The sequence below is a fragment of the Mangifera indica genome, chromosome 16 (genome assembly GCF_011075055.1).
Source record: "Mangifera indica cultivar Alphonso chromosome 16, CATAS_Mindica_2.1, whole genome shotgun sequence".
Classification (NCBI taxonomy): Eukaryota; Viridiplantae; Streptophyta; class Magnoliopsida; order Sapindales; family Anacardiaceae; genus Mangifera; species Mangifera indica.
This window is the reverse complement of record NC_058152.1, coordinates 11,753,888-11,777,285: the sequence shown is the minus strand read 5'-3', so window position 1 is coordinate 11,777,285 and position 23,398 is coordinate 11,753,888. Positions and strand designations below refer to the sequence as shown.

Genomic DNA, 23,398 nt, shown 5'->3' with positions numbered 1-23,398 from the left:
ATTTTTAATTATTAACTTAAATATAACTTTTATAATATTATTTTTGGGATAACAAGTTTAATTATTTTAATAACTTCATCTTTTATTAAAAAAAGTGATAGTGAGATCTATCTAGGTTTTATTATCCTTATTAATTTTTTAATCTAATAAACATATTATTGGATCAAACAAAAAATTGTTGAATTCTTGTAGTGTGAATATGCAAAAAAATCTAAGAACATGATGAGCCACGTGTATATGAATACAAACAATATATTTCCACTGAGGTTTGTTTTCTCTATTTTCAACTTCCCTTCTTATTATTTTATATTTTTTTATTTTCCCTTTTCATAAGTTTACAAACAATATAATTTTTAAAAATATTATAGATGTTAATAAAAATTTTGAGATTTTTTTTTTTTTAAATTTGATCAAAAGTTTAAAAGTGTTTTTGAAATTTTAAAATTTTAATATAATCCTAAATAGTTTAAAAAGAAGAAAACAATATTTTAAAATTAATTAAAATTTTAATATTTTTTAAGAGTATAAATGATAATTTTTAAATTGTTAACAATATATCAACAATTTTATATTTTTCTTAAATGTTAATAATAATTTTATAATTTTAATAATAAGGTAAAACAGTCACCTCAAAGAAAATTTGATACTTTATCAACCGAAGTAGATGATGGGAGAGAATTTATGTATTTTTTAATTTAGACGATGAAAATTTGTCTTTTTTTTTAAAACTTGGGTGGGATAGGAAAAACAGTAAAAGGAAAAAGGCAACGTGACTTGCTTCAAATCAAAAGGTAGCGTAATGTTCACGGGGTCAAAAAGTCCAAGTCAAAAAGGCGAAAGACGGGGCATCTTCCGGGAAACCAGATAAAGCAAAGAAGAAAAGGCAGGCCATCTTCCCGGAAAAGAGATGAAAAAGACCTTGACATTGTGGAATATAGCTCAATTACTCAATGGGTGATGTTTTAATTTAGCCCTCTTTGTTTATGCGAAGCGCCTCTTGTCACTTGCAGCAGTTAATGGCTTCCTCTTCTTCTTCTTCTTCTTCTTCTTCTTCCATTACTCCTAAACTAGAGTATGAGGTTTTCCTTAGTTTCCGTGGTGTGGACACTCGAAAAAACATCACCAGCCATCTTTATGAAGCCTTTCGTCAGAAAAATATTAAAACTTTCATTGATGATAACCTTATCAGAGGAGAAGAAATTTCTCCATCTCTTTTGAAGGCAATTGAACAGTCGAAGATCTCGGTTATCATTTTCTCTAAAGGCTACGCTTCCTCCAGATGGTGTCTCAAAGAACTTGAAGAGATAGTCAAATGTAAGAACAAGTATGGTCAGATAGTAATGCCGGTCTTCTATGACGTAGATCCATCTGATGTCAGGAATCAAACTCGGGATTTTGGGAATTCGCTTGCTAAGCTTGAAAATCGTTTTATGGGTGATTCGGAGATGTTGCTGGGATGGAGGAATGCTTTGAGGGATGCAGCTAACCTTTCTGGTTTTCATTCAAAAAACTATAGGTAACTATAAATTTATTTATCAGTGTGTTTTAGTTAGTAATTTTGCTTTCAGCAGCTTTCTTTTCTTTTTTATTTTATTTTATTTTTTCAAATTTACTAGGGGTAGATATTTCAAAGAATAATCATTAGATAATATTTTTTATCTCACTGCAACTTTTACATTGATATATATTTTTTAATTGGATAATAGATAATCAATATCTAAATAAGATTTTGAATAGATAATTACTGATTAATTCATTTTTCCATGAACTGAATTTGAGAATTGATAAGTTTTGTAAGTGTTTAGGATATGGAAAGTGATGATCAATTATATATGAATCCAAAATTTTTTGCCAAGTATTGAACTTCTTTTAATAATTTAAGTTCATGTCATGAAAAAAAAAAAAAACAAAACAAAACACAGATTAAACAAAAAGGAAATTAGAACTGCAAAGAAAACCGAAGGAGAACAGAATTGATTCTGAAAATTTCTTCAACTAACTTGAAATTGAATAAACAATCATTTATATTATATTTGAATCCAAAATTTGTGCCACTGAGAAATAAACATTTTTTTAATCAGAATTTTGGTTCATGTCATGACATAGTTCTGTATTATGCTAATCTTACATTGTAAAAATTTTTATTCAATGAACAGTCAAAAGAAAAAGAAAATAATTGCAATTATGTTATAGTCCTTTGAATTGTTCTTGGTTATCTAATTTAGTATCATTTTATTTATTTTACTCTATAGGGATGAGGCATCTCTTGTAAATAATATTGTCGATGAAATCCTGAAAAGATTGACTAATGACTTTTCAACAATTCACACCAAGAATCTAGTTGGACTAGATTCATCAATCGAGGAGATTGAAAATTTGTTATGTACAAAGGGTGTTCGCAACATAGGAATTTGGGGCATTGGAGGTATAGGTAAAACTGCTCTTGCTACTGCTGTATTCAACAAAATTTTTAGACAGTTTGAAGTTTCTTACTTCGCTCAAAATATTACAGAAGAATCACAAAAAAGCGGAGGACTAAATGACATGCGCCAAAAACTCCTTCGTGCACTCTTAGGGGATGTAAATCCCAATGTTGAATTCATCTTCTCAAGAAAAAGACTTAGCCCCAAGAAAGTTCTTATTGTGTTTGATGACGTGACTGCAGATTTAAAACAAATGGATTTTTTAATGGAAGTTTCTGACTACTTGGATTCAGAAAGTCGAATAATCATAACAACAAGGGATAAACGAGTGCTAACATATTGTGGAGTGCATCACATACATGAGATGAAAGAATTATCTTTTGATAAAGCCTTTCAACTTTTTACCCTATATGCCTTTAGAGAAAACAGCCCAACAGAAGATTATTTTGGGTTATCATCAAGAGCAGTAGCATGTGTTAAATGTCTTCCATTGGCTCTTAAAGTTCTAGGTTCCTTTCTATTCAAGAGGACGAAGAGAGAATGGGAAAGTGTACTAAAAAACTTTGGAACACATCTTCCTGTGGATGTCCACGAGGTGTTGAAAATAAGTTATGATGGATTAAGTAATGAAGAGAAGATTGTGTTTTTGGATATTGCATGTTTCTTTAAAGGATATAAAAGAGTTTTCATAGAAGCAAACTTGAATGATCATAACATAGATGCTCATATTTGTATAAATGTTCTCATTGAAAGGTGTCTCTTAACTATATCATTTGACACCATAACAATGCATGATTTACTGGAAGAAATGGGTAAAGAAATTGTTCGGCAAGAATCAATTGATAATCCTGACGAACGTAGTCGGTTGTGCGATCATGATGATATACTTTCAGTATTGAAGAATAATACGGTAAGAGTCAAAATACTAATTTTTTATTTCTATTTTATAAATAAATTATAATAAAATATTTGCTAGCAGAATATTTATTTTCAGTTATCATTGGGAGTTAAATTATTTGGTATAGGGTGGTAATGACACATCTATTATTATTTTTATTTACATATCCTGAAAAGAAATATATATGAGAGTAAATTACTTAAGAATTGATGTAATTAAGCAATTTCAAATTGACTTTTCACCAATATGCTTGTGATTACCAGGGAACTAGAGCAATTCGAAGCATACGTTTGGATATGTCTAAAGTAGAAGAGCTACATTTAAATCCTGAAGCTTTTAACAACATGCAAAACCTACGATTCTTGGAATTTTATGGGTCTGAACATGGAAAGGAGGTGCCTGAATCTGATTCCTCTGTATTGCGCCGTATCTTGAGACGGTTGAAAAAAGAAAACTCCAATGATGGAAAGGTGCATGGTTTTGAGAAACTTAAGTATGATTTCTATGAGATAAGACACTTTTGCTTTCATGGGTATCCTAACAAATCATTGCCGCCAAATTTTAATCCAAAGAACCTTGTTGCACTTTACATGCCTAATAGCAAAGTTGAAAAACTTTGGACTGATAACCAGGTATTTGTTAACTATTATATTGCTTTTTTTTTTTTTTTTGTATGCTTTAAATTGTAATTTTTTGTAAATTAGTTATGTTTCTAGCTTTACTTCATTTAATTTTATTTTTTTTCTTTTTTTGACAGGTTCTTGTTAATTTGAAATATATTGACCTCAGTCACTCTAAGCATCTACGCAGAATACCAGATTTGTCATTTATGCCAAATCTTGAGAGCTTAAAACTTGAAGATTGTACAAATTTGCTTGAAAGTTTTTTATCTATCCAAAATCTTCATAAACTTGTTATCTTGTATCTGCAAGGATGCAAAAGTTTGAAAAATCTTGCAATTAGTGATAATTGCCAATCTCTTCGAGAAGTTAATCTCTCTAATTGCTCAAGTCTTGAAACAATTCAAAATCTCCCTGATACAGTTGAAGAGTTATATCTAGATGAAACTGTCATTAAAGAATTGCTATCAATAGAGCATTTATTTAGACTAGTAAAATTGAGTCTTAGAAAATGTTCAAGGCTTGAGAGATTACCAGATAGTATTCGTGAGTTGAAATCTCTTAAATATCTATATCTCTCAGGTTGTTCCAAACTTGATAGATTGCCTAATGACATGGGAAACTTACAAACTCTAGAGGAACTGGTACTGGAGGAAATTTCTTTTGCAGAAATACTAACATTTATGACAAGTTTGATCAACTTGGAGATATTATCTTTGACAAGATGTAAGATGCAGAAGCAATTGGGTATCCAACTCGTCGATTTTTCTGTCTTCCAAAGAATGACAAAGCTATACCTGATTGATTGTTGCATCGAGGTGTTACCCAACAGTATTGGCAAATTACTCTTACTGAATTATTTATATCTTGACCAAAACAATTTGGAGACGCTACCAGAGAGCATCAAAGACCTGTCTAACCTGCGAATGCTTTCTTTAAAAAATTGCCAGAGGCTTAAATACTTACCGGAGCTTCCAAGAAGTTTACGCTCAATAAGTGCAGTGAATTGCGTATCTCTTGAATCAATATCAAATTTCCTATGTATGGATTCTTCTATTGAGCCAATCAACTTCTTCAATTGTTTCAACTTCTTCAATCATTTCAACTTCTTCAATAACTTCTTCAATCATTTCAACTTCTTCAATTGTTTCAACTTAAAATTAGAGATGACAGACTTTTTCTCTTATCTATTGTATCACCGCTGTATGGTAAGTCTATCTCTCTCACTTTTTCTGTTTTCTTATGATATCAATTCATTTTCTATAAATTCTGAATCTTCAAACTTTATAACTTCTAATATCCCATTGGAAAGACTTAAAAATTAAATATGAACTTAACAAATTGCCCTACCCTTGTAGTGTCTTGCCTATTTGAGATTTTTTGGGTGCATTTGGTATGTTGTATTGGATTGCATTAAGTTTTTAAAGTTGTATTAAATTGAAAACGATAAGGTAGGACTATTTTATATATATTAAATTCAAATTTCATAATAATAATAATTAATAAATTAAAGGGAATCTATAATATTTACTATGTAAAATCAAGTAGGCTAAGTGAGTAAAGATAAAAAGAGAGATTTTTTTTTTTTTAATTTTATCATCAACATCTAAGTATACAACAACTAGGATTTATATACAAGATTTGATTGCTAAAATGAAATAATGAGTTTTGAATAAAACTCACAGTTTTGATTTAATTACAATTAGATACACCACTTTGCAATTCTAACACTTAAGTACATTACAAACTAATCCATCACTTTGCACTGCTCACACTTTGATTCTCAACATCTCCCTTTGAACATAACTCCCTTTATTTTCATCATCTTGATGGAATTTTTCAGACAACACACACCTAATGATACTAAGTTATGAAACTAGTGGACAATTTAATTCAATATAATCTTAAGAAGAGATTAATTGGCTTCTTTTGTATATAGAAATTTTAAGGGAGAAGTATTTGTGAGGGTAATTACAAAACAATAAAACTATATTTTCTCAATATTGAGTATACTATTAGACACATAGATAATCTGTCATATTATGATAAAATGATTTTGAATTAAAGATTATATTGAATTAAACTATCTAGAACAAACATTGAACAAATTTGATGAAAGAAGAATGTAGGTTTTGATGAAAGAGAAAACAAAAAATCAAGAATAGGCAAGGGAATTGAAAGCCTAAGTGAAACTTTTACTTTTTTCATAACTCTTTATCCTTTATTATGGAACGGTCTATTTTGGTTGAAACTCACTATTTTACATTATTAGCCAAAAACCACCATGTGTTTTGAGAAACATAAGACATGTCCATCAATTTATGAAAACTATTCTAACACCATAATATTCTTCACAATTATAAACAGATCTACCAATTTGTGGTTTTCACATTTTTATTCTCAACATACTATTAAAGTTATTATTCTCATCATATCTTAACTTTAAATTATATTATACAAAATTACATTTAAAATATAGCTTTCTTATTATATGATATTCTTATGCATATAAATTTACTATTGTTAACTAAATAATTAATATATTTAATTATTTTTATTTGATATAATGAAATACTATGTAGTCTTAATCTAAGGCCAAGTTGATAATTCTTTAATAAAAATATTTTCTATTTGAAAATCTTACTCAAACTATTGATTTATGAATATAGAGTTTTTTATGACATAATATTAAAATATATAGTATTAAATGGACTACTGACGTACATGCAGGATATCCGTCGTTTGTGGTACACTTTTTACCCTGGATGCGAAGTTCCAAATTGTTTTGACTTAAAATGTAACGGATCTTTTATAAAGTTTTCAAAAGGTTGGGCCAATGAAAACTTAACTGGTTTGGTTTTCTGTGCTGTTGTATCATTACAAGACTATCAACCACTTGGAAATTTCCATGTTGGATTTGAAATGATTATTGATGGAAAGATAATTTCCTCTTATTCTTTAACTGGCTCAGTAATCTTTCAGCCTAAGTTGCTTGAAGGTGTGAATGTTATTGAATCAAATCATGTATTCATAAGTTCTAAAAAGTTTGAGATGTACAAGAAATTTCCTCCACTCAGTTTGAACAGCCAGGGTGGTGTTGAGTTCTTCATTGAACAAGCAACTGAGAATGGTATGGTTCGAAGCCCAGCGAAAAAATGTGGAGTGACTTTATTGTATCACAAAAATGATGATTGGAGAAAAGATCCAAGAGTGGACAAAAATGATGAAAGACCTCATAAGCGATTGAAACTTGAAGGTTGAAATGTTGTTATAGAAAAGGTAATGTAAGTACAAAATCCCTGAGCTTGTAATATTTGGTCAGAACATGTTGATAAGATTCCCTTTATGTCCCCATGTCCCTTTCTCATGTGGTAAAGGGATGGCTGATGGTTGTGCAAATTTACTAAAGCAGGTGCTGCTTCCAGAGGAAATTACTCCATTTCTAGGGCTTCTTGTTTGCCTAATCTTCACGATATGCCTAATCTTGGAACTTTTTCCTATGGTATTCTTTATAGATGATGTGGCTTACTGCATAGTAGTTTAATAGTTTCAAGGTAAAGCTTACTTCATGTTGCCTTCTGAACTATTTGGCTAACTCTCTGCAATTTACATTCGTGGTCTATGCTCTGTAGTTCTCTATTACAGAATGCTGAAGTGCCTCTTTTTTAAAATGTTATTCAGTGTGTTGTCAGGTTGGCTTTATCTCAGGCTGACAACCAAGCGTGTGGACACAAATTCCCTTGACTGTCATTTTAATATTCTCTGGATTTTCTTGCCTGGAATTGGATTATGTTACTAACTACTACTTAATTAGGTGTTGTATGGTTACAGATATGTTTTGCTGCTATTTGGTTCTCTAGGCTATGAAATGGTAAAGGGATGGCAATTGAAAGCTTGCTATTAACTAGTAATTAATTAGGTGTTATATCCATTGCTGCTTGGCATAACTTTTGGAGAAATAATTTGATGTGAAATTTGCTAATCATCTAGCCTCACTCTCTGTACAGGGGCTGTTGAGTCCTTGGTTAACAGCGGGAAACAAATTGATGCCGTACATTTCATCCATGCCTTCCAACTTACTGAAAGCTTTCCCCCTGTTACCCTCTTGAAGACGTACTTAAAGAATTGAAGAAGAAACTCACAGGGAAAGGGTGTGAGTTCGGGCGGAGATACTAGTGCACAGGTTAATTTTCATACTAAAGCATAATGAGTGAGGTGTAACTAAATGCTAAATAGAATTTTCTTTTCAATACAGATTGATGAAAATGCACATGAACTTGCTGCTTTGAAAGCTGTAGTTAGTTGTGTCCAAGAGTACAGGCTTGAACCTGACTATCCTCTTGATCCACTTCAGAAAAGGATTGAACACCCCAAGAAACAAAGAGCAAACTGAGGATACCGTGGATTTCTTTCTCACAGTGGCAAGGCAGCTCCTCGTAGGCTTGTTCTGCCTGTTTTCTGATGTGTCGTGCACTTGCGAGCAAGCAAAACGCAACATTTTCTTTGACAGGGCAGCATATGGAGGAATGCCTGAGAGATATCCTGTGGCTGGTCAAATCTCTTACGATTATCAAGTTCCTAGCCAGCCTGGTTTTGCTCAGCAACCAAATGATCAAAGAATATGCCTTTATCCCCAAGATGTAGTTATCAAATGCAAGATTTGTGTGCAACCTTAGTGAATGTGCAGAGAATTTATTTGTGAGTGAATGACATTTTCCCACCCATGTTTGGCATCCAACATTTCTTCATCCAAAATCTGACATAAATAATATTTTCTTACTCAAAATTAAATTTTTTTATTGAAACAACATAATTAAAATTTGAAATAGTCATTTTATCATACAATACTATTTTATTTTTAAAAATATCATACAATACTATATTAACAAAAAATTAAAAATAACACTCTAAATATTTAAATTATTTAAGAAACATATTATTTCTCTTTATTTTTACTCTCATTCTTTATTTCTTTCTTTTTATAATAAAAGTGTCTTTATCGTATAATTGTATATTATAAGATAAATTGTAATTTATGAAAATATATAAGGTTCTTTAATTTTTTGAGGGTTATTAGAAATTCATAAAAAGTTTTGAGTCTTTTGGAAACCTATAAATACAGTATGTCCCAATAGTTTAAAAAATAACGTTACAATCTTAAAGAATTAAACATAATACAATTCATAGATTAATTTGTGAGTTTTTAAACTTTTTTAAAATTTAAATTGTCATGTTTAAAATGTTTGAGTATGATAGAATACTGTTGTTTTGGGACAAGTGTTTTTTATACTAAATAAGAGTAAAAAAGTGTCTGTACAACAATTTTTGGGTGATAAAATGTTACTTATACAATATTATGAGTACTCATTTTAAATACTCAAATGGGTATACATTTATGTATGTAATAACATAATTAGATATTATTTTATCTTTAATTCAAAATCAATTAATCACATGATGACATATATAAATGTATTTATTTATGTAGTCAAAATAAGTACAAATAATTTTATCAACGTGAAAATGGTGAAGTTAATAATTTTTTGGCCAAATGACTGTTTCTTACCAAAGTTTTAATACAAAGACAAATACATACTTGTAGGTAGGGGTGGATATGAGCCGAGCCGAGCCCGAACATGGTTCAACTCATTTTCGGCTCGTTTTCAGTTCAGCTCGGCTCGGGCTCGCTTCGGGCTTGCCGAGCTTGTCAAAACATGTGTTCGCGTTCGGCTCGCTTTATAATTTAAGTGTTCGTGCTCGGCTCGCACCTAACTCGGATTCGTATCTACTAGCTCGGGTTCGCTCGGCTCAGCTTTAGGCTCGGGTTCTAGGCTCGTCAACAGTTAATATACAAAATAAAATGAGAAATTTTGGTACCTTTGAAAAACAGATGAGAGAAGAGATTTGCAAAAGGTTTCTAGAGTCAAGATTTGAACTTTTCAACACTCCATCTTTAACGTAAATCTCATGGAAACAAAAGGACCAAAACACCACAACGAAAGCCAAACGAGTCAGCAGCAACTTTTATTTCTCTTCTCTACTACCAGCAAATCAAAGCAGCTCAATAATAGAAACCAGCTCAATATTAAAAAAAAAGTTCAAAAATGAAACAAAGCATAAACCAGCTCAATAATAGAAAGATGAAAGAATATTCAGCTGAGAAATTAACCAAAAACAAAAACTATCAAGAAGTTTTCGTAGCTGTCGGCGGCTGAACGGTGTTGCAATCATGGTGGCTGAACGGTTTAAACTGTCAGCGAATGTAGGAGTCCGAATGGCAGCAACAGTTTTGGAGAAATGGGAAGAAGAAGAGAAGAAAATGTTAGGTTTTTTTTGGGTTTAGTGTAGTTTAATTGGCCCCAAACGGTGGTGTTTTTCAATGCAACATAAGGCCATCAAAAACAAACTTTTCTACAACAATCACTGTGGATAATGTAAGGCCCAACTCAACATAATAAAGGCCAGCTTAACTAGCGAGCCCAACTCAGCTCGCCGAGTCGACCGAGTCGAGTACTGCCTTGTTTGGGTTCGGGCTCGTGTTCGTTTTCTGATTTTTGCTTAAGCTCGTGTTGGTGTTCGTGTTCGTTTATAATAGGCTCGTTTCGGACTCGTTCGAGCCAAGCTCGTTTCGAGCCCGAAAAAGCTCGCCTCGAATCCAGCCCTACTTGTAAGGTTTAAAAAACTTAAATACCCATCTATATACTAACTTCTGTTAAAATTTTCTGTTAGAGATAAGGGTAAAATCATAATTTTATCAATAATATTAAAAAAATATAAAATTCATTATATTTCTCCCTAAGTTTTGAAAACTAAAAACTTCACCCTTGTCTAAAGTTTTCTAACTTTTAAAAGTAACATTTTCCTCCCAAACCTAGGGTTTATTTTCTTTCCCTCGCTGACCAGCATCTCCAACCATTGGCGACAATGCTTTCAACCCATGAAATGTCGACCACTAGATCTTCGTCTCTTTGGTGTGATGAAGAGTCAATGAAGATGTATGTTCGTTGATTCCAAATGAATCGATGATTCATTGAGTCTTCTTCTTGCCGAAAAGATGAAGATTTGGTGGCTGGTGTTTCGTGGGTTGAAATCATTATCGCCAGTGGCTAAAGATGGTAGCCAGAGAGAGGAAGAAAATAAACCCTAGGCTTGGGGGGGGAGGGGATGTTACTTTTGAAAATTTAAAAAACTTTAAACAAGAGTGAAGTTGTTAATTTTTAAAACCTGAATGGGAAAAATATAATGAATTTTATATTTTTTAATATTATTAATAAAATGATGATTTTTCCTTTACTTGCAACAAAAAATTTTGACAAAAGTTAACCAATGAATAAGTATTTAAGTTTTTCAAATCTTGCAAATGTATATTTTCCTTGCATTTAAACTTGAGTGGGAAATAGTTCTTTGGGCTAAATTTTTATGTCCTTAATAAATTTTTTGCCAAAAGACTTAATATTACCCAAGGTTTAGTCAATTATTAAATTCGCACCCATTAATTTAAAAAAATCCAAATACATTCCCAAGTCAAAAACCCTAATATCTATATCTATATCTATATATATATATATATCATCTCCTCTGCAGTCCAGCATCAGAAAGTCGTTGACTCTCCGACATTCAAACTCGTCTCCTCTCCAACTTCTAAACTCATCTTTTCTCTGACACTCAAAATCTCGACAAACTCTCCATAACTTGTCTTCAAATCTTTAGTGCATCCAACTATTTGTTTTCATCAGACTTTGGTATAATTTTTTCTTCCCTGACTGAGACAAACTCTCCCGTTGATGTGCTAAGTTATAACCTTTTCAATGCTTTTGTTTTGGTGCGATCTCCATTGCTCCTTAGTGAATGGCTGTAATGAATATTCTTTTTATTGATATATGAATTAGCAGCTTTTCAATTGACAGAGAAATTGGTTGAAAGATCATTTTTTCTGTTCTCTTCCTTTTCTTTCCTTTACTTTTTTGGATCTGCGCTTCTAGTGTGCAGTCATTCATTGTAATGTCTAGACTTATTCTACATTAATTTCATATACTTATGATTATGACCCTGTTGGGTTCTGTCTTGTTTATTTGTATATTTAACAATACATTATATGGTTGTTATAGTGTTAAAGTTTATTGTATCACGAGTTTTGTTTGCCTAGTGGTTTAGATAAATGTTCATACGAGGTTTTGTTATTGTTATTAGTTCTATGGATTCTTTGCATAAACAAAAGAGTGGGTGGTATACTGTCCTGTTAAAAATAATAATTACCTATTTGATCAATTAAGATTTTCACGGATGATTGCATCTTGTTCCCTTGCCTTGATGCTCCTATTTGTTGAGCTGTATTGTTGTATCTTTGCTGCACTATTTGAAGTTCAAAATTAACAATGAATTAGCCCTGCGATACTCATCTGCTCTTGTTCAAGGTCCTGCAAATGTTTTCTGGTACAAATATCATCAATTACAGAAGAATAGATTTTCCTTAAGTTGTTAGTTGTGGAGATGGCTTTAGTAGCTTTGCATGTTGTTACTGTCAATAGTTTTCTGTGTTTCATGTCTTTAGTAGATCATGCTTTTTAAATAATGCAGAAATTAAAATTCTCAGTTTTTCATCACTCAATTTCTCAAATTCTTTTTCAGTACCATCTTCTTTCATTCTCGCATTGCTTTCATACGAATTAGACAGCTAGTGATGTATAAAATTCAATTGTCCAAAAGCCAGAGCTTGACTGGAACTGGGGGTTGATGTTTATTTTCACAAGGATCCTAAATTCGAACCTGACTTATCAAGCACATATCAACCTGTAAAATTTCACTCGTTAATTCATAGAAATATGCTTGGATGATTAAGTCTTTATCATTTGCAAATTCAGTATATCATTTTCGATAAGTAATGTGTCATTGACATACTATACCAGAAATGCCACTATGATTCCAGTAACTTCTTATATCCACATGTTTTATCTTCTAAATAAACATACAAACAATTCAACATCTCATCTATGTTAACCTGTAAAATTTCACTCGTTGTTAATTCAAATTATTGCACGAACCTTGAAATTTTAATAAATTCCCAGACCAACTTAGCATTTTTTTTTTCCTTTTTACTCCACGCGTGGTCATCCTTCCTAAACTCTCAAAGCCTCTGCAGCTTAATGACGGAAAAGGAGCCACCTGTAATTAATGTAACTTAGCCAAATTCCATCCATAAAAAGGTTAGAAAAATAAAATCCCAGATGAAACAATACTTTTGGAGACCTTGGTTGTGGTTGAGAAGCAAGTATTTGAAGCTTTTCATGGTTTTCAAATATTTTGCATATTTCAACTGCATTCAACCACTTGTTTTGCCCTTCTTTCACGATTTCTTCAACATCCGCGTCATTCAAACAATCTGCAACGTCATTCATATCGGTAAGACAATTCAAATTGTGAACTTATTCATAAGTACTTGCTCTTTTCGACCAGAAAGCGTCTAGCTGAAAGTGCCATAAGAAAGGTGTTAAAGATGAAACAAATGGTTGCAGAAACAGAGTACTCTGTTTATTAGAAAGTGTAATGACAGTAAAATTTGGTGAAAAAATGAAAACAGTGTAGGTCAATTGAAGAAAATTGAAGAGCAAAAAAGGAACCTAAGTTTACAGGGAGAAAAGACATGAACCGAAATACTGTATAACCCTTATATTATTAAAAGAATGACAAATAGTTACATTGCTAGAATTACATTTGAATTTATACTCCTTTGTGTCTGATGTGGCAATCCTGGTGAAATGCAATGACCACCGTTGATCTTTAAAAGAGAACACCCACTACAATTGATTCTAAGCCTTTGGATTTTACTAAATGAGTCGTTAACTAATCGTTAGTTTGCCGCTGAAAGGCTTGTGCCTCCTCTAACACCGTTAAGCCAAAGCACCAACCTTCTTACTTGTTTTACTACATTCTCAACAGAAAAAAGGAAAGAAGAGAGGCGAAAAGTGTCATAAATGAAAAGTAGGAACAAGCTTCATTAATAATTCTTTATCTGCCAATCTGGATTTTTTGAGAAATCATGCGATCTTGATATTTATCAAAGCAATTGGCAAGAAGCTCCCTCGAATTTTCAATCCCTCATTTAAGATTTTTATTATCTCTAATAATTTCAAAAAAAAAAAAAAAATTTAAGATTGACATTGTATTAGTATATGGTGTGAAATGCAAAAGTAGGAAGAAGATGATTGAAGATAATAAGTATACAAAGAATGAGATTGATTTAAAGGGCAGTTTCCTACAGAAATACAAAGAAAAGTTTTAGGTCAACAAGTACAGTTTCTGATGATAGGAAACATTTATTAGCTAAAAATCATCATGCTTCACCTCTAAAAACTGTTCCATAGACTTCTTCAAATCCTGCAATTCATAATAGCAACTAGGTGTGCGAGGATTAGGAAGGAAATCATTCTTAGTCTCTTGGGAGAAAGGCTGATTTTTAACTCAGATTTGTAACCTGGCATTCCATCTCCAGAAAGCACAGATTTTAACAGATAAAAGCAAACTAATCAACCGATTACTTGTGAATAAAATAGAGTTATAAGAAACCGTACCTGATAACCAAAATGGTATAGTTTTTCCAGTTTCTTGGGAAGATTGAGCTGTTAGTCTTCTTGCTGCCTTTGCAATATTTCTGATATTTTCAGAAATAATGTGACAATGAGAATTGAAGAAGGGCATGGAATAAAGAAGCAGATTTAGATGACAACAGACGAACTGACGAAGCACAGAAGTAGAAAGATATGAGCTAACCTTTTCTTCTCGGTAGTGAAAAAGAGCTATGTCTTAAGGGCCTCTGGAGCAAGTGTTCAATTTGGCAGTAGTCAAAACAGAAACGAAAAAAGTAGTTTCCTTCAAAATGTACTTACAAATCAACAAAAATAGCTGATAAAAACCACCTGAATTGTTGGAGACTAAAGTTTTACATCTAACAAATACAATATAAGTGAGTGGTATGTAAGTGGGGGAGATTGGACTTTAACACAAGCCAATTAATTTGATGTAATATGAGTTTCGATCTTTATGTTTATAGGCCAATAATATATATTACGATATGGTATCAAAACCATCTATGGTGTTTGGGAGATTGGTCCTTAATGTGTAATATGGGTTTTGTTATTTTGTGTAATATGAGTTTCGATCTCTATACTTATATTCATTGGAATTGTGCTTGTTTCCGTGTTTCTTCAACATCTATATCTAGATGTTGATTTGGTGATGATCTTCTTCTCAATAATGTAACTCATTGGTTAAGTGCTTACTTTGTTGAGCAGTAAAGTATGTACCTGAAATCTCCATAACAAAGGTTGGTTTAAAGCTTAAAAGAAATGAAACGGATGAGAGTACAAAACTGGGGTTATGTGCATATAGTGAATGGGTTGTGGAAAGCAAGAAAGACATGCGAAAATGTGTTTAACCCTTATTATAGGTTGTTGCTCCTTCTTCTGCTGTGTCAAATGTGCACTAAATATAAATGAAGCATATTTAACTTATTAGTTAATCACGTAAAAATATTTTTTGTGTTTTGAAGGATCAATGGAGGTTGCACTGTTAAAATAAGGTGGATGCGCTTGAAAGAAGAAAGGTGGAGTTTTACTCGACAGAAAAAAAAAAGAAAAAAGTGGAAAGGTGGAGTTTCAATTTTAGCCCATGCAGTGCAAACGAAAGTGCAAATGCAGAAGCGCGTTTTCTAAAAAATATAGGAACAGAAATGTGAAAAATTTCTATATATTAAAAATATAAAGTTTTTTTCGTATAAATACCAATTTATCATAATAAAATATTTTAAGCTTTACTCTTTAAAATATATATATATATATATATATATATATATATATATATATATATATATATATATATGTATGTATGTATGTATGTAAATTGGGAACGATTTATGTTCTCTTTCTTTAACATATGAAAATGTGTTTTTTCTTTCATAAATACGTTTCATATTTCTTTTAAATTATCAATACCGTCTCAAAATATCTGGTTTTGGGCAGTTTTGATATTTGACATATTTCAAAAATGCATCTGTGTTTTTGGATTTTAACACGAAAAAAAAATTACAAGTTGTCGAAGAGGAAGAGGCTAAGGCCACAGTTCCTAACGCAGCACTTTGCAGTGAAAATGACAATTTCATCCCCAAGGTTAGGTTTGGATTTTGTATTTCAGTCATGAAAATTTTTAATGACATTTTGGTCCCTATATTAGTGTCTAGATACTTCACTCCATGTCATCAGCAAACTTGACTTTGAGGGATTCAACTGTCAATTTAATAACACTGAAAGAAACAAAAAGGGTTGCAATTGTTAACTTTCCTGTGGGGCCCTAATGGACTTAATTTTGCATCCAAATTACCATACCGATAGGCCTTTGCCTCATCATCCCTCCAACACCTAAAGTATTTTCATTTATTTATTTGGTGTAATATTATTTGATTTGTAGTAAAATTTTGGAAAAAAAAGAAAAAAATCTGAAATATATATAAATTTTGAATTAAAAATAAATTGAAACTAAATCACATGATGGTATATTATTTATCTATCTAAATTATATATAAAAAATATGTACGTATAAAATTGTTAAAAAAGAAAACAGATGATTTTTCAATACAGTTGTCTTCCTAAAAATTCAAATTTCGGCATTTCTTGAGATGTTTATCTTTGTTTATACGCACAGAAAGATTAGACATTAATATTGCTTTTAGTTAATGATATGAAAAACTAATTATTGGATAAGAATTTAATATAAGAGCAACTACTTAATGTATTGATTCTTGCACATTTAGTTACACAAAATTGAAGACTTTTTTGTGTTGAAGTCATAATTAAGTCATCATCACTTCTCTTAGGATGGCAGAATATAATCGAATCAAACTCTATAAAAAATATGGTTTAATTTAATTTAGTTTGAACTGAGAAAAATTGAAATAATGGTTTACAATTTGATTTATGATTAATGTTGCTTCAAACCAAAACAGATCGTAAACCATTGTACTGTTTATTAATATGTTCCAGTTGTACTGTAATAGATAAAAACAAGTGAAGATGTTAAAGAACTTCAAGCCCTAATCTTACACCCTCTGATATTTTTGCAATCTTTTCGTTTGAAGCTGTTTAGCTTTCCGCAATCTGTTCTGCTTCTCCTTTTTATGTATTTATACAATTTTCTTTGTTAGATGCTGTTTGAAGCTGCTGCTTCCGCGGATGATTGTGCTACACTTTTTTCTTTGTTAGATGCTCATGAGAATGTTTATGAACCCAATGTGAATGTATAGTTAAAAGTTCTCTACATGCTATCTGTTGATCCTACGCAGTCACTACCAATGTCGCCAATTACATCCGATGGATTCTTCCTGCATTCCAGAATCTTTACAAGTTATTCGAGAAACCATCTTGAAGAAGCAGACCCCTTTTAAGAAAACAAAAACCTAGATCTTTGACTCCTCATTTGCGCTCTAAAGAGAAGAAAAATTTGATCTCGTCTGATGTTCATCACCAATGAAAGTACCAATCTTTTTTCGAGAAAACTACAGAGCATAGAGCATGAATGTAAATTTCAGAAAGTTAGCCGAGTAGTTAGGAAGGCAACATAATAAGAGACAATACGACATAATTTCCAGGAATTAGCACCCCCAAATTTCATTTTCCGGTCACCTTCAAGTCTCATTTCTCGATCACTTTCGCGATTCTTCGGTCTTCCTCTGGTTTTTGTTGTTAATGTAATTTTATTGTCTTCTTCTTCGCCTTCTTTCTTTAACATGTTTTTACACGGGTTGTATGAAAGACCATTTAGTTATGTAATCAAAGTCCAAGTGAAGTGAAAAGAGTCAGAGTTTGCACCAACTTCGAGACTCTCAGGGTTTGGGTCCAGGCCCAACCTCATGGCTTTGCCCAGTGGAGTTATGGTCGGACACTGTGAACGACAACAAAAGCTACTCAGGTGATGATGGAGCTGAATGGAATTAGTGGGTTTGGGGATAAGAGCTTGGAGGCACTTGCGTTGAGGAAGGAAGCAGAGAGTGAGTTTGAGAAGGGTGATTTCGAGGGATTGCTCGTCAGGTACAGTTTTTACTGGGGGTGGAGATAAAATTTTTAAAGTTTCATGTTTACATGTGTTTGCAATATCAGTAGTTTAATTTTCTATTGGTTTGGTTACTGTTGGTAGCTTAGATATATTGAGGTCTTTATTTCTGCATCTTGTTTTATTGTGCAATAGTTATGTTCTGTACAAACATAGGTTTTACAAAGTGATATGTTTTTGGCCATGGATCAATATGATGTTGCTGAGAAATTGTATTCAACACGTCTACAGATAGATTCTTCTAATATTAGTGTTGATGATCAGAATATTGTAATTAGTGTTGACAATCAAACCTAACGTGTATGGCCAAGTAAGGAACGTCAGATAGGGAAAAGGCAGGTCACTTTCTGGGAAAAAGAGATGAAAGGAAGAAAATGAAATGGTATGGCATCTTCCCGATAAGTGATGCCAATTTAATTAACAGAACAACAAAACAAAACAAATCCTTAACAGATAAACAGACCTAATTAACCCATTTTTTGAAGCCTTGGCCTTGAGGATAAGCCGATGAATGAATTTGGTAGCTATATGAATAGGCATAGTAAAATCCATGCCTGGCAAGGAACAATTATAGGGATCAATAGTTTTAAGTTAAAATGTTTGAAAATTTAATACCAAATATGCACAAACCCATATATGACTTAATTTTTAAGTACGAATATTTACAGGCCGGCAGTGGCGGAGGATGGTTACGCGGAGGGTGGAGAAGGGACTGACAAATTGAATTTTTAAGGACCCTCACCTAACGCTTATGTCACTGATAGTTTATAAATTTTCGGCCGGCCAATTTTTTTTAATGCTAAAAGACTTAGTGATGGTGGAATATAAAGTCAATTACTAAATTATTTGATGATTTAGTTTAACCCTCTCTGTTAATGCAAAGTGCCTCTTATCACTTGATGTTAATGGCTTCCTCTTCTTCTTCTTCCGTTTCTCCTAAACTGGAATATGAGGTTTTCCTTAGTTTCCATGGTGTGGACACCCGAGTAAACATTACCAGCCATCTATATGAAGCCTTTTGTCAGAAAAAGATTAAAACTTTCATTGATGATAGCCTTGTCAGGGGAGAAGAAATTTCTCCATCTCTTTTGAAGGCAATTGAACATTCAAAGATCTCGGTTATCATTTTCTCTAAAGGCTACGCTTCCTCCAGATGGTGTCTCAAAGAACTTGAAGAGATTGTTAAATGTAAGAACACGTATAATCAGATCGTAATACCAGTCTTCTATCAAGTAGATCCATCTGATGTCAGGAATCAAACTGGGGATTTTGGGAAAGCATTTGCTGATCTTGAAAAGCGTTTTATGGATGATTCAGAGATGTTGCAGAGATGGAGGACGGCTTTGAGGGATGCAGCCAACATTGCTGGTTATGATTCAAAGAACTCTAGGTAACTGCAATTTTTTTTATCAATGTTTTTATGTAACAATCTTTTTTTTGGTAAGTACTTTGAAGCTACAAATTACCAATTTTTATGTAATAATCTTACATACAGCAGTTCCTTATATTTTCTATTTTTATTATCTTTTCCAGATTTACAGGAGACCGATTCAGATGGTCAAAATAATAATCAGTCGGAAGTTTGACAATATATTTTATACTATGCTAATTTGGGTTGGGTTCTTCTTGTGTGTCTTCTGGCCCAAAAACACAACAAGACTTAACACAAACACTATCCATTAATACGAAGTGTCAGTTTTACTATCTAAATATGATATATCATTGAATATTATTGATGTTTTATAGTTACCGAGTTTGAATATAATGCAAGATCCAGATTATTTATCACCTAAGAATCACACAAGAATAGTATAATAAAAACAATGCACAATGAATCAAAACAATAATATACTTGGTTCGGGTTCAAATGTTAGAACCCTACATCCAAGACAGAGGAATTCTTTAACAAAATTCATTATGAATCGAAAGAGTACACTTACAAAACTTGACTTACTTCAACTCAACCAAACAGACCTCAACTGCACTCGAAACAGAGAATCACAGCAAGCACGATGCTGACTCGACGATGAGAAGGCCAAATCTGTAGAGAAACAAGCAAATTTCTCTTAGGATTGAAAACCCTAACACAGAGAATATAAAAAGCCAGAGAGAAATTCAAGCCTAAAGCTTCTTGCGATTTTCTTTTCTTTTTTTGAAATCAACGCATGCCTTTCTTCTGTCTTTTTTATTTTAATACACCAATTAATGGTTTATACCCATTAGATAACAACTTAGCCTAGGAATGACTAAACTACCCCTGATTATTATCTAACGACCAAACTCTGCCCCAACTTATTCTCCTAATTACAAGACTTCCACTTTGGTTTTTTTAAGTCACAGCTTTACAAATACGTACTTACTGATTACTTCATTTTTTCCGAGAATTGAATTGAATTGAATTGAATTTTAGCTTTGATAAGTTTTACAAGTTTTTAGGATATGGAAAGTGATGATCAAATTATATTTGAATCTAAAATTTTGTGCTACTAAGAAATGAACTTGAGTTCATGTCATGACGCAGTTCTTCATTATGCCAATCTTATATTTTAAAAATTTTTATTCAATGAACAGTCAAAATAAACCGAAAAGAATTAAAATTACATTATATTTCTTTAATTGGTTTTCAGTCATTTAATTTTTGTATCATATTATTTAATTATTTAATTTTTTATTTTTAGGAATGAGGCAGCATTGTTAAAGGATATTGTCAATGATATATGGAGGAAACTGGATTACAACTCCTCAGTTATTCTTACCAAGAACCTACTTGGACTAGAGTCATCAATTGAAGATATTGAAAATTTATTATGTTCAAAGGGTGTTTGTAAGCTAGGAATTTGGGGCATCGGGGGCATAGGAAAAACTACTCTTGCTGGTGCTATATTTGAAAAAATCTCCAACCAATTTGAAGCTTCTTACTTCATTCTGAATATTAGAGAAGAATCAGAGAAAAGTGGGGGATTAAATGACTTATACCAAAAACTGAGTTCTGCAGTTCTAGGGGATGAACATCCCAATCATAGATTCATGTTTACAAGAAAAAGTCTCATTAGCAGAAAAAAAGTTCTCATTGTGTTTGATGGCATAACAAAGTTAGAACAAATAGAATGTTTAATGGGAGTTTTTGACAACTTGGATTCAGAAAGTCGAATCATCATAACGACAAGGGATAAACATGTGCTAACAAATTGTAAAGTGGATTACATTCATGAGATGAAGGGATTATCTTCTCATAATGCTCTTCAACTTTTTGCCCTACATGCCTTTAAAGGAAACCCTCCAACAGAAGATTATAACGAGCTATTATCTATAGTACTAGCTTATGCTAAAGGTATTCCACTAGCTCTTAAAGTTCTAGGTTCCTTTTTATTCAAGAGAAAGAAGAGAGAATGGGAAAGTGCACTAAAAAACTTAAGAACAAGTATTCATGTGGATGTCCACAAGGTGTTAAAAATTAGTTATGATGAATTAAATGATAAAGAGAAGGTTGTATTTTTAGATATTGCATGTTTCTTTAAAGGATATAAAAAAGATCTCATAGAAGCAATTTTGAATACTCGTGACTTTGACTCTCATATTTCTATACATCTTCTCATCGAAAGGTGTCTCATAACTATATCATCTGACACTATAACAATGCATGATTTACTCGAAGAAATAGGTAAAGAAATTGTTCGGCAAGAATCAATTGATGATCCTGGTAAACGTAGTCGGTTGTGGAATCACAATGAAATCGTTTCAGTATTGAAGTATAATATGGTAAGAGCCAAAACACTTGTTTTTTATTTCTATTTTACACTTAAAATATAATAAAATATTATGTAGCAGAATATTATTAAATTATTTGGTATAGGGTAGTAATGACACATCTATTATTGTTATATTTTTACACATTCTGAAAAGAAATATATTTGAAAGTAAATCACTTAAGAATTTATGTAATTAAGCAATTTCAAATTGACTTTTTACCAATATGCTTGTGATTACCAGGGAACTAGAGCAATTCGAAGCATATGCTTGGATATGTCTAAAGTAGAAGAGTTGCATTTAAATCCTAAAGCTTTCAACAACATGCAAAACCTAAGATTCCTGAAATTTTATGGGTCTGAACATGGAATGAAGGTATCTGACTCTGATTCCTCTACATTGTGCCACAACTTAAGATGCCTGAAAAGAAAAAACTCCAATGATGGAAAGAAGTTGCATGGTTTTAAGAAACTTAAGTTTGATTTCTATGAGATAAGGCACTTTTGCTTTCATGGATATCCTGCCAAATCATTGCCGTCACATTTTAATCCAAAGAACCTTGTTGCACTTTACATGCCTAATAGCAAAGTTAAAAAACTCTGGACTGGTAACCAGGTATTTGTTAACTTTTATATTGCTTTTTTTTGTATGCTTTAAATTGTAATTTTTTTAAAGTTAGTTATGTTTCTAGCTTTATGTCATTTGATTTTAGTTTTTTTCTTTTTTGGATAGGTTCTTATTAATTTGAAACATATTAACCTTAGACACTCTAAACATCTATACAGAATGCCAGATTTTTCACTTATCCCAAATCTTGAGAGTTTGATTCTGAAAGATTGTACAAATTTGCTTGAGAGTCTCTCATCCATCCTTAATCTTCATAAACTTGTTATCTTGAATCTACAAGGATGCAAAAGCTTTGATAATCTTTCAATTAGTTTTGATTGGCAGTCTGTTAGAAAAGTTAATCTCTGCTATTGCTCAAATCTCAAAACAGTTTCATATCTCCCTTGTACAGTTGAAGAGTTGTATCTAGATGGAACTGCAATAAAAGAATTGCTATCAATAGAGCATCTATTTAGACTAAAGATATTGAGTCTTAGAAAATGTTTAAGGCTTGAAAGGTTACCAGAGAGTATTTGTGAGTTAAAATCTCTTCAATTTTTTTATCTCACGGGTTGTTCCAAACTTGATAGATTGCCTAATGACATGGGAAATTTACAAACTCTAGAGGTACTAGAACTGGAGGAAATTTCGTTTGCAGAAATACCAACATTTATAACAAGTTTGATCAACTTGAAGACATTATCTTTGACAAGATGTAAGATGCCAAAGTGATCAAGAATCCCACTCATCAATTTTTCTGTCTTCCAAAAACTGGCAATGTTGAGCTTGGTTGATTGTTGCATCGAAGTGTTACCCAACAATATTGGCGAATTACTCTCACTGAATTATTTATGTCTTGACCAAAACAATTTGGAGACACTACTAGAGAGCATCAAAGACCTCTCTAACCTGCACATTCTTTATTTACGCAATTGCCAGAAGCTTAAATACTTACCAGAGCTTCCAAGCAGGTTAAGACATATAGAAGCAAATAATTGCATATCTCT

At 32.1% G+C, this 23,398-nt stretch overlaps 1 protein-coding gene and 2 long non-coding RNA genes across 3 annotated transcripts; 2 read left to right on the top strand and 1 right to left on the bottom strand.

Moving 5' to 3' along the window:
- Positions 1-895: 895 nt before the first annotated feature.
- On the top strand, positions 896-23,014 carry LOC123199221 (disease resistance protein RPV1-like). The gene is made up of 4 exons (XM_044614150.1): positions 896-1,516; positions 2,253-3,333; positions 22,029-22,400; positions 22,982-23,014. The coding sequence occupies exons 1-4, from the start codon at positions 984-986 to the stop codon at positions 22,988-22,990; spliced, it is 1,995 nt and encodes a 664-aa protein (XP_044470085.1). The 5' UTR covers positions 896-983; the 3' UTR covers positions 22,991-23,014.
- Positions 7,665-8,665, top strand: LOC123199270. The gene is made up of 2 exons (XR_006498310.1): positions 7,665-8,124; positions 8,197-8,665. It is a non-coding gene; the product is annotated as an uncharacterized LOC123199270 (long non-coding RNA).
- On the bottom strand, positions 12,790-13,553 carry LOC123199272. The gene is made up of 2 exons (XR_006498312.1): positions 13,188-13,553; positions 12,790-13,103 (listed from the first exon to the last, which is right to left on the bottom strand). It is a non-coding gene; the product is annotated as an uncharacterized LOC123199272 (long non-coding RNA).
- Positions 23,015-23,398: the final 384 nt, after the last annotated feature.

Bases quoted from the DNA above. Each gene is read 5' to 3' on its own strand.
- LOC123199221 (XM_044614150.1), top strand. From the start codon at position 984: ATGCGAAGCGCCTCTTGTCACTTGCAGCAGTTAATGGCTTCCTCTTCT. The intron at 1,517-2,252 runs GTAACTATAAAT...TTTACTCTATAG, and splicing joins TTTCATTCAAAAAACTATAG to GGATGAGGCATCTCTTGTAA. The intron at 3,334-22,028 runs GTAAGAGTCAAA...TGTGATTACCAG, and splicing joins CAGTATTGAAGAATAATACG to GGAACTAGAGCAATTCGAAG.